Source organism: Agrilus planipennis, unplaced genomic scaffold (genome assembly GCF_000699045.2).
Source record: "Agrilus planipennis isolate EAB-ADULT unplaced genomic scaffold, Apla_2.0 scaffold184, whole genome shotgun sequence".
NCBI lineage: Eukaryota > Metazoa > Arthropoda > Insecta > Coleoptera > Buprestidae > Agrilus > Agrilus planipennis.
Genome location: NW_020438988.1, coordinates 272,582 through 287,715, shown reverse-complemented (window position 1 = coordinate 287,715; position 15,134 = coordinate 272,582). Strand labels below are relative to the sequence as shown.

General features: G+C 31.7%; 1 protein-coding gene across 1 annotated transcript in view; it reads right to left on the bottom strand.

The window, feature by feature from the left end:
* Positions 1 to 15,134, bottom strand: part of LOC108740575 (plectin) — an 87,317-nt gene that overhangs the window by 19,526 nt on the left and 52,657 nt on the right. The window contains exons 4-6 of the mRNA XM_025975651.1: positions 13,462 to 13,521; positions 11,706 to 11,795; positions 9,142 to 9,312 (exon numbers count right to left, since the gene is read on the bottom strand). Coding sequence (XP_025831436.1) covers positions 9,142 to 9,312; positions 11,706 to 11,795; positions 13,462 to 13,521 — 321 coding nt within the window. The remainder of the gene's footprint in view (positions 1 to 9,141; positions 9,313 to 11,705; positions 11,796 to 13,461; positions 13,522 to 15,134) is intronic.

The following is a 15,134-nucleotide window of genomic DNA, read 5'->3' as shown; positions in this document are numbered from 1 at the left end:
CCTCATACACCTTTCCTTCCTTCAGTTTTTAACGTTCATGACAGAATTATTATTTATTTATATATATGCCTAATTCGTATAATAACAAAATATCTTCTATTTATTGCATTATCTACCCATACTAGATTTGATATTCTCTTGCAAGCTCAGTGTCACAATATATTAATGGGGGAATTAGTATGTGCAATGTATGCTGGGTTGCATATTTTAGAAAGAATCGCTATCAAATAATTTATTTTTTCGATTTAAAGTGATACTTAGTTTGTAAAAAGGTAGTTATAGAGTTAGGGCTGCAACGTATTAGGAAGAGAGTCAGACAGGGATGCACACTGTCACCGCTACTTTTTAATCTATACAATCTATACATCGAAGACGCGATCAACATCATTAAAGACAGTACAACTGTAGGGATAGATATACAGCGGCAAAAGATTAGTATGCTTAGATTTGCAGACGATATAGAGTATTAGCATCTAGCAAGGAGGACTTAAACTAAAATACTAGTATGCAAGGGAAGAAAAAGTAAGGAAAGAGCGAATATAAAGATAGGAGACGAAAAATTAAAAGAAGTGGCTGATTTTAGATATCTAGGAAGTCAGATAAGTCAGGACGAAAGGAGTAGTAGAGATATAAAACAAAGGATAGCGCAGGGTCGTGTCGCCTTTAATAAAATGAAGTCACTTCTATGCTTAATTTAGAAATTCAAAAAAGGTTGTTAAAGGTGTATGTTTGGAGTGCGGCATTGTACGAGTGCAAAACATGGACAGTTGGCGCGGCGAAAAAGAAAAGTTTAGAAGCTTTCAAAATGTGGTGTTATAAGCGAATGATGAGGATAATGTGGGTAATGAAGAGGTATTAGAAAGAATAGGAAAACAGAGGACCCTATGGAAGTCAATATAAAATAGACGAGATAGGTTGGTAGGACACCTTTTCAGACATGAAGGTCTAATCAGAGACATATTAGAGGCAGAAACAAGAGTTAGGAGCTAAACCTAGGTTAGATTACTGTTCGCAAATAGTTAAGGATGTGGGTCGTTCTAGTTTTAGGGAAATGCGAAGATTAGCTCGGGATAGGAAACAGTGGAGGTACGTGTCCAGTCAGTCTTAGGACTGATGACCTTATGATGATGATGGTTTAAAGTGCAACAAAATGACTATTAAAAAACATGGAGCTATTTTAAATCAAATTGCCTATCAAAAACCTTACTCTGTGAGCTATTATTAAAATGTAGGCTATCAAGTTGAGCGATCTTCACATTAAAACTACACAAAAATGGGTTTTCCGATTTTTTACTTAAAGAGGACCTTATTAAAATGAATTTTTAGCCCAAGACATGAATTTCGTCAAAATTATTAAAGTCATTTTGGAGAAATTAATTATACGTAGACAATAGATAAATACATACATGAATTTGTAGGATTTTAATTTATATATAAATTTTTTAAGCTGATATGGTGATACTTATTCGTTATTAAGACACAAACGATCAATTGTATTTATAACATTGTTTACGCGGACGAACTCAAACCTATTCAATTCAACTTTATAAACTGAAAAAAAAATATATAATTTATTAAGTTACGAGAAATTGAGAGTACATTTTTTATGAATAGTAAGATTTTAAAACGTAAAAGTAAGAGACACTAATTTTAATCATCATCGTCCTACGAATGGAAATTCAAGGGGATTGAAAGCAACTTTGCTCGTGTCGAAGAGATTGATTAGGCTAGAACAATTAATACTAATATATTTAACCTTGCCTTATAAGTCTTCAAATAGAAACAGATAAACGACGATCAGCAAGTTTGTATTACGAATCTACTTTATAAGTATTTATTTATAATGCCGATACATTGATGACACTAAAAAAACGTACATTGTACAGGGTGAATTTGATACTCCCTTTATCTTTAGAATAAATGATATTTCGAAAATTCAATTAATGCTTTATGTAACCTCTTTTATGGTGATTTCAAATGTACTCCTACTTACTTGTTATAGTACACAGTGGCGTGGTCGAAATATATGTATATACATTTTTTAATGGAACGACCTGCATATTTTTGGATATTGAAAAAGGTGTATCATAACTTGCGACATTTAAATGAAATTGTTTCACAGCTAAAATAATACATGTAAACAATTAGTTACGTATTTTATCATTTTGGTTGTGTATTGACGGGGGATTTGTAATATTGAAATAAGATATTCTTGGGTGAAAAAAATTAATATAGGCAGTCATATGTATAATACATATTTGGAAAATACTAGAAATTTTTTCTGATAACTTAAGGATCGAACGATTACCTTCACATCAAACAAATTTCTTTTGTGTAAGAATTTTTACTCTGCTCTTTTAAAAATATCAATTTCGTAGAGTATTAAGAAATTTGCTACCGTAATACGTTAAAGATGCCGCAACATTTCTCTCACTTTAGTGTTACACTTCCCCTTCCCCTTCCTCACCAATTCTCAGTACGACAATTATACATTTTCAAATCAGAAAAAAAAGGAATTCAAATATTTGAAAATGTACAAGGTGTCCATTAAAAAGATATTTCGAGCACCCCTTGTATACTTATAGTTTAAGTCACCATTAAAGAAATTACATAAACCATTATTTTTAATCTTCATAATACTACTTCTTATGAAGATATCAAATTAGAAAATTCATATTGGTAAAATTAAATGGATTGATTCAATTTTTTTTTTAGTCATTTCATTTGATTTCTTGAATTAACAAATTTTAAAAAATATACTTAATTGCATTAACCGTTTCGTATTTTTGAGCATATAAACTATCTTCAACAATTAAAAAACGCGCCTAATAATAGCCAAGGAATGCAAGTTTGTAAGCAGTTGTCAATAATTTTCAGTACACCCACAGTAACAAATAAATAAATTCACAGAAACGAACCGAAATTCTCTTCGCCCATAAAAGTATTGCCTGGTGTAAATAGAAAGAAGTCAAGGCTATTTTTAAATATTAGACAATTATTATACGTCTTTCCTTTTTTGGATATTTGATCTGAAAACCTATTTGCATATTATTTACGAAAAAGACTCATTTAACAAAAACAATTTTTTTATAAACACGTAGGTAACAGAACTTTTAAACAGCAAATTAAAAAAAATCGAGCTATTTCTAAACTAGACAACGTTCACAAAACATTATTACATATTTTATTAAAATATGGGCGGTATTTATTTGTTTGTCAACTGAACTGCCAAATGTCACGGATCAGATGGTTGGTTAACTTGGTTATCTCGTACTGAACATGAGAAATTATTTTACGCATTACATGTATTTGTAGGTATGTATATCCTATACGAGTACGAGCATAATTTACTCATGAATATATGCAGACAATGTCTACATTATATTAATTAAAATATATTATTAATGCTCTAGCGTTGGAAATAATTAAGTAAAGAACATTAAGTTCTTGGTGATTGTGATTTCCAATAAAACTGGTAGTTCTCATCAGTCATCAGCAATCATAAAATAATTATCTAAATCTATGTTTTGGTTTGTATTGAACAATTTCGACCTCTTGACCCACGTTTTAAATTTGGACAACCTCTTTACCATTAGCAACTCTCATTAACAATAAAGTTAAAAGATTCCCTGCAATGCTATTGTTTAGTCTGATGGTTATTCGTTGTTGCCCAAACATATCATACATTGCAGACAAATTAATGAAGACTTACTTAATAGCTGTAATTCGGAATTTTATTTCTGCATAAAGCGGCTAAACCGCTCATACACCCCGAAGGTGTGGACATACCGAATGTGGGGATCGAGCATTATACAAGGATGTCAGCGTTAAACTTTAACTTATTTGTCGAAGATGCGATTAATGTTATTAAAGAAAGGCTAGCTTTCGTGATATATACATATGCAAGTTAGAAAAAGGTAAAAATGAAACACTAACACGATATATAAAAGGAAAAGGATGTAGTATACATAATAAAAACGCAATAGAGGAAAAAATTAAGAAAAAAGGAGGAAAAATATACATATTCTTTGGAGATTTCGACAAGAAAAAAAGAGATAAATTGTGGAACATGACGAGGAAAGAAAAATAAAATATGAGAAATATACGTCAAAAAAGAAATACCTACGCGTAGGATGACCACGGAGTACAGCGTTTTTCAATTTACTTATCGTAAAATTTAGAAGATAAATCGCAAAAAATACACGGAAGAACAGTAATATGTAGAAAAAAGTTTGGTTATGTAACAAGCAATACATAACAGACTAAAGAAATGTCGAAAATTTTCAAAAGAGTAAGAGGATTACAACCGAATGCAGAAAAATAAAAAATTATATGTAAAAAGCAGGAGGAAGATGTAAAAACTAATTTTTACCTGATGATAAGGAAAATAAATTGAAAAAGTAAAACATTTTAATTATCCAGATTATATCTTTAAAAAATCATGGAGCATCGCTGAAAGAAACTTCAGGCAAAATTGGAAAAGGAGAACGTTCTTTTTTGAGGTATTAGTAGAAAGTACAATGTGTGGATGGAAATTTGGGAATGGAAGGAAATAAGAAAGATAAAAACTAAATAAATAAAATGGACCCAGAACTTAATTAAAACATGTCAAACAATATTTTGCATATGGAGATTAAACGCAACAAAACAGTCATTAAAACAGCAAGTAAACATGAAAAGAACATAAACAAAAACTACGAAAAAGATAGAATTTTTAAAGAATTTCTTAGAGTAAAGAATGAATTGGTGATCGAAAGTAGTAAAAAAGTCTGCAGAAAAGACCAATGGAAGAAAAGCCGAAAAGATTTGTTGAAAGACAAGGGATGGACCGTGAAATTTTACGAAGATAAACAATGAAACAGAAAAAACAAATGCACCAAATTAATAGATCATTAAACAAACTTAGAATTACAATTAAAAAAACTCAAAATACGTCATTCAATGTACAGAAATTATACAAAAACAAAATTTTTCGAAAAAAGATGACATTAAGGTTAGAAGGAACTTAGAAATTAATTCTAGATGTACATTGGGTAATAAAACAAGAGTATTTATATTACAGTTATTTATGTACACAGTAGCGCCAATCAATCACTTAAATTACTTCTTATTTACAATATGCTGTATTATTAATGTTCATTTACTCGTTACTATATTTATATCCCTCGGTATTCACCTATAACTCGCCTTATCTCCAACTGCCGTCCTGAAGTCTATTTATCTTGCTATCGAATTCTCTGGAAGTCTTCCTTCTCAAGATTTCGGGAATTTTTATTGTTCAGCAGGCAAAAATCCGTCATTTAAATGTAATTTATTACCCTTACCCGAAAGGTTGCCAACCATTGCCGGTCACTGCCAGCGGGCATGCTCAAAAGTTGTCAATAATCAATATATTGATTATCACGTACATGTTTGTACGTAACACTGTCTCCTCCTTAAGAATGATCCGGTTCATTATCCTCTCTTGAAAAGGCCATCGGTCATGTCGATATCTGTAGTTCTAAACCTTTTGCCATACGGACGTTGACTGGGAGTAACAATCCACGATCTTCAATTAGACGAGTTCTCGTCATGGAATGTCGGTGCATACAAAAACATCTACCCCCACTATACCGGAACAGAACCTCTAACATGCTTCGTACTACCCTCCAGTTCAGCTCATCTAAACCACATTTTATTCTTGGTATGGTTAACTTCGTGGAATTAGTAGTCAACACCAAAGAATCCGATTACCGTCGGTTTGAGGGTTTCCCAAATCCTAATCTTTGGTGGCAAGGTTGTAGGAAAACAGTTCCCATCCGGTAGATTTAACACTTTCCTTCCATCTCCTAGCTGGTTTTTCAGCTCAGGCAGTCGGCCAAACTTTTTTTTTAACACTACAGCTATTTTGCGGACTCAAGTCTGCAGCTACATAATGAGCCACCGAGTATTTCTTAGGGGCAGCAAATACATCATGGGGCCTTCAAATTTGATTTTGGAATACAAGCTCGGTGTAACCATGAATTCTTCATACAGGGGATCTGAATATCGAGCCTGTATAATTCTAATCCGAACATATTCATAGTTGTCGGTAGCATATGGAGCCAATCAGTTGAAATGGACGACTTATGGTTTCCGGTTTTTCATTCGGTACACGTCTAATCCGATTGATGACATCATTTACACGCTCGATGATTTTGTATAGACCATTCCAATCCTGTTACAGCTTCTTTGGTCATATACTCCTCATGTGCTGTGGATTGTATGGTCACGTCGGGTTTCCTTCCCGCGGTCGCTAACTATTTACATGTAGGAACGTATTTCTTCACGAATGCTATCAATTAGTTTTCGGAGTTCACTAACGTAATCTTCTCGAGCAACAGCCTCACTTAGTTTACGGCTAATTTCTAAGACGCATGGTAGTCACAGTCCCAAACCAAACAGTACTATTAAAATGTCATAAGAAACAAGGGAAGAAAAATATCGCAATCTCTTTAATTCCCTAGGTACTTGTTAATGACACCGTTCATTCGCTCCATCATTCTATGGAACTGAGGATGCTGATGTGTAATCCAGATTTTGTTAATTCCCAAAACCTTACAAATGTGCTGGAATACGACGAAGTCGACGTTTCAGTCCCGATCAAAATAGATCTCCATTGGTATACCGAATCGACTGATCAGGTATTTAACGAATTCTTCCTCTACTGTTTGGTTAGGCTGTCCACCCATTTCGTGAGGTAATCCATTCCCGTTCTACTTATGGACCCTTACTGGCCGTGCAAATCGTGCATTTCCTACATCAATCTTCAACGTCCTTCTTGCAATTGATTCAGTAAAATCGCTTACGAATCTTTCCAATCCTAAAATGCGCTTTAAAAAACCGTTATGAAAGCACTGCGAGACTTCTTTCGTCAAACTTCGTGGAATCGCCAGTTGATGTTTGCTTTCTTTCTACCATCCGTTTCCTGAGACCAACGCTTCAACAACAGAATCCCAATGGGCTTCTTAATGACAAGTGTAGAAACAAGTGACATCTCGATATTCTGCAGAATGACGAAATTGCGTGACTGTTTTTCTATGTGGACGCAGATAAGAAATCTTTCTAAGATAATGTGACAGAAGTCGCCGATTTTCGATATCAAAAAAGATATAAAACAAGGAATAACGCAAAGTTGAGTGGCTTTTAACAAAAAGAAATCCTTTCTGTGCTGGCAAAATTCGGAAATGATGAGTGTCTGTACAGGGGCGAAATGGGGATAACGAGGAAATTTCGAGTTGGACGCCTTTGATGATGAAAGTATTGCGGTTACAAAAAAGTTAGAAATAACGAAATATTGGAAAACGTAGTTGAACAAAGGGTGTTATGAATTATGGTATTCAATAAGGAAAAGAAGAAATGGGATGGTAAGACATGAAGGGCTAGTTAAGTGTAGATATATTAAAAGAAGAAGCAGGAGCAAAAAGAGACATAAAAATGGTTAGATGACATGAGATGTTCTAGTTTTCAGAAATCCTAAGGTGGGCTCATGGTAGAACATCCTTGTGAATGTGATTAAATAAATCTCTATCTAAATACATATACTATGGTAACGTAAGTATATTCAGCAGTTTCACGTCAGTTTAGAAATACGTCTTAGAATAATTCAAGTATATCTAATTACACCTATAAACATAGAAGAAAAATAAATGGCAGGATTTAAGATATGCGCTCATATAGTAATTTTTAAGAACATCAATAATTTTAAATATGATTATTCATCAGACAATAAAAGCGAACAATTCTTTATTCAATGTAGCAACCATGCAAGTCATTTGTTTTATTTTTAAGCTGCTGACTTCTTTGGATGTGTACTTACCTTTCTTTCCTATGCAAAGAAGGCGTTAACACAACAAAGTACAGTGTACATACTATATATAAATTAAGCAGCTATTATTAGGTAAGTTATATTTTTAGCAGCCAATTTTTTTACTAGTCCGTCAGGTGAAAATAAAATTAATACACGTTGGTTCTTAATTATGTATTTACGCGTATTTAATTTATTACTGATAAGTGATCTATGTACTAGGTTTAAAGATACAGTAGAAGCTTTGTAACTCGAAATCTTATCTAACTCGAATATTTTTTGTTTTTAACACTTATGCTTTAATGCAGGTACGTCGTCGGTAATGTAATATTTACGCAGACTTTTAGTTATACGAACGAACAGAAGCCAAATTGTTAATGCAAATATGATATCGATCGTAAACGAATCCTAAATACTTAGGGCATACTTTAAATCCGCAACGATTCATTATGTACACCAACTGTTTTCTTGTTCTTATGGTTTTTTATTTAAGAGGGTTTAAAAAAAAAAAAGAAATATTTACACAACTTAACTGCTTCCATAGGGTACATGACTGTTTTTGATAGCCTATGAATATTTAGAAAAGAATACTACATACATTGTTGTCTATTATATTTATTAATTTTTATCAGACGCGAGATGGTCATTTAAAAAAGAAGCTATTGGGATCCGTCAAATGGGCATACACCATCTCGTGGCAAAATTTATAACTCGAATGAGGGAAAATTTTACATAGGAACTGTGCACGCAAATTCTAAAATTGTTTATTAAAATAATAAAACACGTTAAAAAGTAAAAAGTTTTTTGANTGGGCGCGGAGATCATAATGCAGCATACTTTCCGAAGACATTATTACAACATATCAGGGCAAGGACATTAAGCAAACTCCAATCTATCATAAATCTACCTAATAACCTTACAATAACCTCACTAATGAATGTACATCTCCAAACCTACCCTAACCAAGCAATAATCGCACTAGAATCGCGTAAACTCAGATAACTCTAATTCTTAACGTTAAAAAAAGTAAAGCATGTGAATGTGCTTTATTACAAATAGGTATAATACATACCTATCTAAATATTTGTTATTTTTAAAGAAAATACGAAATTTCGAATTTTTTTGTTCATCTGCCTATTTTGCAATTTAACAAAAATTATTTCGCATAAGTTGTTTATCCTAATTACTATTTTACGGAATTTTCTACAACTGCATAAATTCTTGTAAAAAATAAAAAGAAATGTTGTCTTCCTATGTATTTTTAAAATAAATACTCAATAAAAATACTTAACAGCTGATGTAAAACTAACGCTTACCTGGAAGTGCAAAATGATAGTCCATATAAGCCCCAGTGTTAGTTTTGGATTGCCATCAACAATATCTTCGGATCTTATATTAACTAATCTTATTTTTTTACATCGTAGAAAATGAAGTGCCGTATCAACATTGTGTAACATATGGAATCGCATCACACCCCTTTCTCTTGGCTGTAAATAAAAACAGAGTTACACTTAAATAAAATATTTCTATACAGTATAAAATATTCGATATATGGTAATTAACAACACCCTTTTTAGAACCCATGTAATTAGTATAAATTGATTTAACGTAGACTAAAAACGCTAAAATAAGAATATATACGAAAAGACAATTAACATTGACATTTTAAAGCTCCTTGAATAATTTTTATTAAAAGAGAATCAATATTTATTTTTCAAAATCGTCGAACCAATGTACAATCATTATTAGTAATGAGACACTTTGAATTTTTGTAGGGTTAAATTCAATGCATCAATGAATTAATTTTTGAATTAACTTAACCCACTGCAGGTATTTTAATTAATGAGGCAAAATGAGGGAGTGACAGCAGCAACAATTTTTTTTCCGTCAATTTGAGAATAACAATCATAGATAATGACATTTTGTGCATCACATTTAGGGGCCATCCATAAATTACGTCACACGTTAAGGGGGAGGGAGGGCGTCGATGAAGTGTGACATTGTGTGTCAAAGGGATGGGAGGGGTCCTAAATTTTGAGACGTCACATTTCAAAATTTTCAACATCTACGTAGTAAAACACGAACTTCGCAATATTAACAAAAAACTTAAAAACATTTGCAACGATGATGCTGTATGGTTAGATGAAACAGATGTTGACACAATGAATGTTCCCGACATTAACAACCCAAACGAAAACGAAGTGGCTGCTATGCCAGTTGTAAATAACTTAAAGGGGTGGCTTTAAAGTCCATGGGCTCAAGATGCTTAAGTTTTCTTTAATTAATATAAGTAATGGTTTTTTTTTTGTATATACGTAATCCTAAAATGTAGCATCGTGCTACAGATGGCGTTTACTGCGCCATTTGTGGTCTTTTCGTTTTTTTTTTGTTAATTTCTTGAAATGTTAATTTTATTAAATAATTTAAATAGAAATAAAACTAATTTCGGAGCTGCTGTTTTAATTCAATAATTTCTAGATGTAAAAATTGCAAAATATGTGAATGTGACGTCACACTAGGAAGAGGGGGAGTCTCACAAATGTGACGAGTTGTGACAAAGAAGGAAGATTTTATAGATGGCCCCTTATCTACTTGAATATTTTAACTGATTTGTTTCTAACAATTTCATATTGAGTAAAAAAAGTTATAATGGTGTCATAAAAATGATTGCTAAATATTATGCTAACCAAAATAATATTTACTAATTTTACCGGTAATGTTAAAAGTAATCATTGAGTGATTTAATAAAATATAATTTAATTTTTAATTTCAATTAAATGTACATGTACACACTCAAAAGATGCCGATACATTAAGGGATTAAGGGGATTCAGTAGTATACGCGCAGTAGAGTAAAAACATGCTTATCGGTTCTAGATATCATGAGTTTAATGTTTGAAACAGAGATTTGAAATTTTGCAGTAAGTTAGATAAAACTTTGTTCTAAAGCTTGTCGAAGGTCATTTTTTAAATTTTTAATTTCTATTGAAAATGCGTGTCCTACAAGAAGCATCAACTTTAAGCACTTGTAAAAGCTTTTAATGACCATATATAATTGAAAACAAAAAACGTATAGAGTTAGTGTGAACCTTTGTCTGTTACCGTACAAAAAATCAGACATTTATCCAGCAGCATTAAATTACAATGTTTAGAATAGAAACCCATGTTTTCGGAGAAATTCGCACGAGCGGTCTACTGCAGTCAATCTTAATAAATGACACCAAATCTTTTTCTGTTTACCGATTGCATCCGCGAATAATGAAATTTTTAACCGCGAATACAAGAACTACAAGGAAATACACATACAAAAGAATAAATTGATTGTTGATATATTAACGCAACGAATCAAACCCCTGGGTCTAGAGAGCTGAAATTTTGCACAGACGTTTGTTATATAACCTAAGTGAGCACTAAGAGAGGATTTTTAAAGGTCAGCTCCAAAAGGAATGAAAAAGAAGTTCAAAGTTTGATGTATCGATCAAAGCACAGCCCAAACAGCTGAGACAGGAAGGTTTAAATTTTGCACAAATGTTCTTTACACAACGGTATTATTCACTATAAAATAAATTTTCAATATACCACCCCTAAAAGTGTTTATTGCATCGCGCATGTCACAATTGCTCACATGTCGCAAATGAAGCATAAGTTTATTTTGAAATTTTGTACTTAGCATTAATTAATATTCACTTAACGCTTTATTTAAAATAAAATTTTAAGCAAGAAAATTTTTGCAGTAATTTTTTAACAGAACAACTTCGCAACAAAGAAGAGTATTATAAAATCCACGACTTATTTGAATAAAAATTCGATTTATAAGAGATAAAAATGCATTTACATTTGAATAAAATTAACTATAACAATGATGTTCTGATTGTACTTACAAGTTGTTCGCCAGTTAAAACTTCCAACAGAGAAATTAGGTTATGGCCATCCCTCAGATCTTCGAAAAGATCTCTGATCTGTCTGTTTGCCTAAAAAAGAAAATAAATTATTTTTGGAGATGTCAAGACTACTGTTAGGAAAATAGGTGTTTGATTTTAATATACAAAAAGAAAACAATTAATTCAAAATGTGGCTGATGAATTGTGATTGTGACCATCTGTTGATGATATAAAATGGTACTATAATTTTTTCGAAACAATCTAAAAACCTGTTTGTGACAATAGTATAAACTGTTCGAAACCTTAAGCATCAACATAAACAATTGAAAAATGTGCGCAACAAGTGGACCTTTCGCAGTAGTAATTTTTCTAAAATTGGAGGTAAAATTAAATATTCTGCACTAAAAAGGTGAAAAATTTTAACGTCTTGTATACCTCAAAATTTTTTAAAATTGCGTTTATTATTTTCCAAATCACATCCCTCGGACGCTTGGAATTCATTCGATATGGATTGTTATATTACATTATATTAACTTTGATTTTCGATGATGTAAAAATTTAGACACCCTTGAGATTCTCGTTCCAAATTAAAAAAAGGTGATGTTTTAAAAATTTTTCGAAAGAACGCTTTAATTTTTTTGAAAAGAAAAATTACAACGAAATAAATAAACACAAAACTAAAATTTCTGTTAAAGCGGATTTTCACCCTGGTGAAACCTTTCTTAAATAGAAGATAGGTATATCTCATAAATAATATATGCAAAACAGTGTACCAATTACAAAATACCATTGATTCTTAACAGCAAAAAAAAAATTAAGTTCATGCAGTAAAACCTTAAAGGGGCTGTCTATAAATTACACTGGATTTCATTTATTACGACTTTGGTTAAAGCGACCATTTTACTTTAGCGACGTTAAGTCTAAGTCCCCTGAATTTAAAGCATGCTTTAGTACAAAATTCATGCGGCTATAGCGACTTCGGATGTAACGCCGAGTTCGGGTGTAGCGACTGCTTTTTAATGAATCGTTTACAACAAATCTCTATTAATCCCATGCAGATATAGTTACCGGAGTCGGGCGCCAAAAACTTTCTTATCTTTTGATTACATCCACACAGATAGTCAGCAAGTGTAGTGACCATTACCGTTTGTTATTGTTATTAAGGCAGGTAGATAGATAAGCGTGTACGTTAAAATGGTTCAGTTACAAAGTGATATTCTGAGTAGCAACTGTGTTTAGTAAAGTTTTGAATAAGTATTACTCCTAGATGCACATTCACTGTTAAAAAAAGGCGGAAATCGTTTCAAAATTGAAAAATGGTGAAAACTAGCCATACGTATCTGTATCTCTTTACGTTTGTCTGTAACGACTTCCGGATATAACGACGAAATTATAGTGGTCCCTTCGTCGTCGTTATACGCGGAATACACTGTTAACGCAAAATTAATCAATCTTCGAATCAACCTCCCCCTAGATAAGATCGTAACAGCTGAACTGATCCTCTTTCCTCCCCATTACGTTAGAAAGATTTTTTAATTTTTTTAAACAAATAGTTGCAATTTTTTATTAATCTTAATGTGTGATCTGTGTCGGCTATGAATGGATTTTCGCTCCATTTTTTCACTGAGCTGCCAACTTTTCTAGACCTTCTCTCCCCCAATTTGCATTACGTAATTTATAGACAGCTCAAAAGTGTAATTCTAGTCCATTACACATCACTGTTTAAACAAGAACACGCATGCGACATTAAACTTACGGACGGTGGACAACAGGGAGAATTGTTGATTGTGACACAAACGTGCAGACAAGTATAACTCTGAAATACATTATCTTTTGTAAAACAGTAACTAATTGAAATAAATTACACAATACATTTAGTAACACACAAAAGGTTAAAAATTATATTGCAAATGGTAAAAGATGCAGACAGTTCCTGTATTCTTCAGTTCAAAGTAATTAATGAAAAAATTTATATTTATAAATAATTAGTGTTGTAACGATTACGGTTAATTTACGGATTTTAATTTTATACGGTTTAACCGTAATTCGTGATTATTATTCGGTTCCTGTACGGTTCGTTGTGTAAACACCAAAGAGGAGCAGACAGTCCTTCGAATGCAAATGCTATGTTTTCTAAATAAAAATTTGACTGTCGTAAATTTTGAAATTGTCGTAAAAAAATCTGTTAAATGAGTGAGACGGAAAAATTATAGGAATATCCGTACAAAGAAAAGACGCCGAAAATAGTCTTAGTTTATCAGTTCTTGTAACTAGTGTCCGTCTTATTAATTAAAGAATTCTTTTTTGTTAATATAAAATGATATTTTATTTTTTCAATTCAAGAATGTCATTATATCATCAGATTAATAATAGTGAAATTCTTTAAATACCCTACCAAACTGCACATCTGACACCGTTAATTTTGACTGACGCATAATTCATCATTAATTTTGGTACTGCATTTAGTTTTAAAATATTACTCAATACTTTCATTTTATTTTATAGTTATTAGAATGCTTGATTTTGTTTTATACAGTAATTTACTATTTAACGATTACTAAACGTTATCTTGAAGAATAAACTGTATTTACTCTATTTTTCGTTATTCTTCAATTTTTTTTGAATAACCGTAACCGTAAGTCATAAGCGTTGGATCACTACTTAAAAATAATGCACATTAATAAAATGTAGTAAAAAGTTAAGTTATTCTTCTCTGACTATTATACATTAATTTGAAATTACAATTTTCAGCATTTAAAAGATGATGCCTACGTACAATTTACAGACGTAAATCCAATTTTAATTTTTTAGTTTGGCTTTTTTCCTTATTATTTATTTTTTTTTAATTAAGAATATGTCTATATCAAGACTTTTATAATACAATGGTCGACTTCCATTCTAGCTCAAAATATTTCTGCCTTCTTACGTGTTAATGTTCATTATAAGAAGCAAAGACCGTAATATGACTACATTTATACGTGCATTTATTTCTAAAATGTCAAATTTGTCATTAACAAGCCATTATTCCTAGTTTTTATTGTTACAAGGATCACATGCCAGTAATGTTTTAAATTCAGAATAATAGTTGTTGCTACCAACTTGTTCAGCATGTATTTATATAATCGACTACTGAACGGTATTTAGAACGGATTTCAATCGATGGGTTGTTTTAATTATATGTATCATATGTTTCAAATAATTTCAAAGGTATGCTAATAGGTATTTATAAACAACTGTTCAATGCATTGTTTTGGATTTTCAAATCAAGATGGAGATTTTACAGAAATAATACATTTGATCATTCACTCACCTTCATGTACTTCCAATGCTGATAAGCATGAAACAAAAAAGATATAAGGTGGGTATATCATTTTATTTTCATTTAAATTTTATACAAAACAGAATACTTCACAAAAATTTTAATAAACA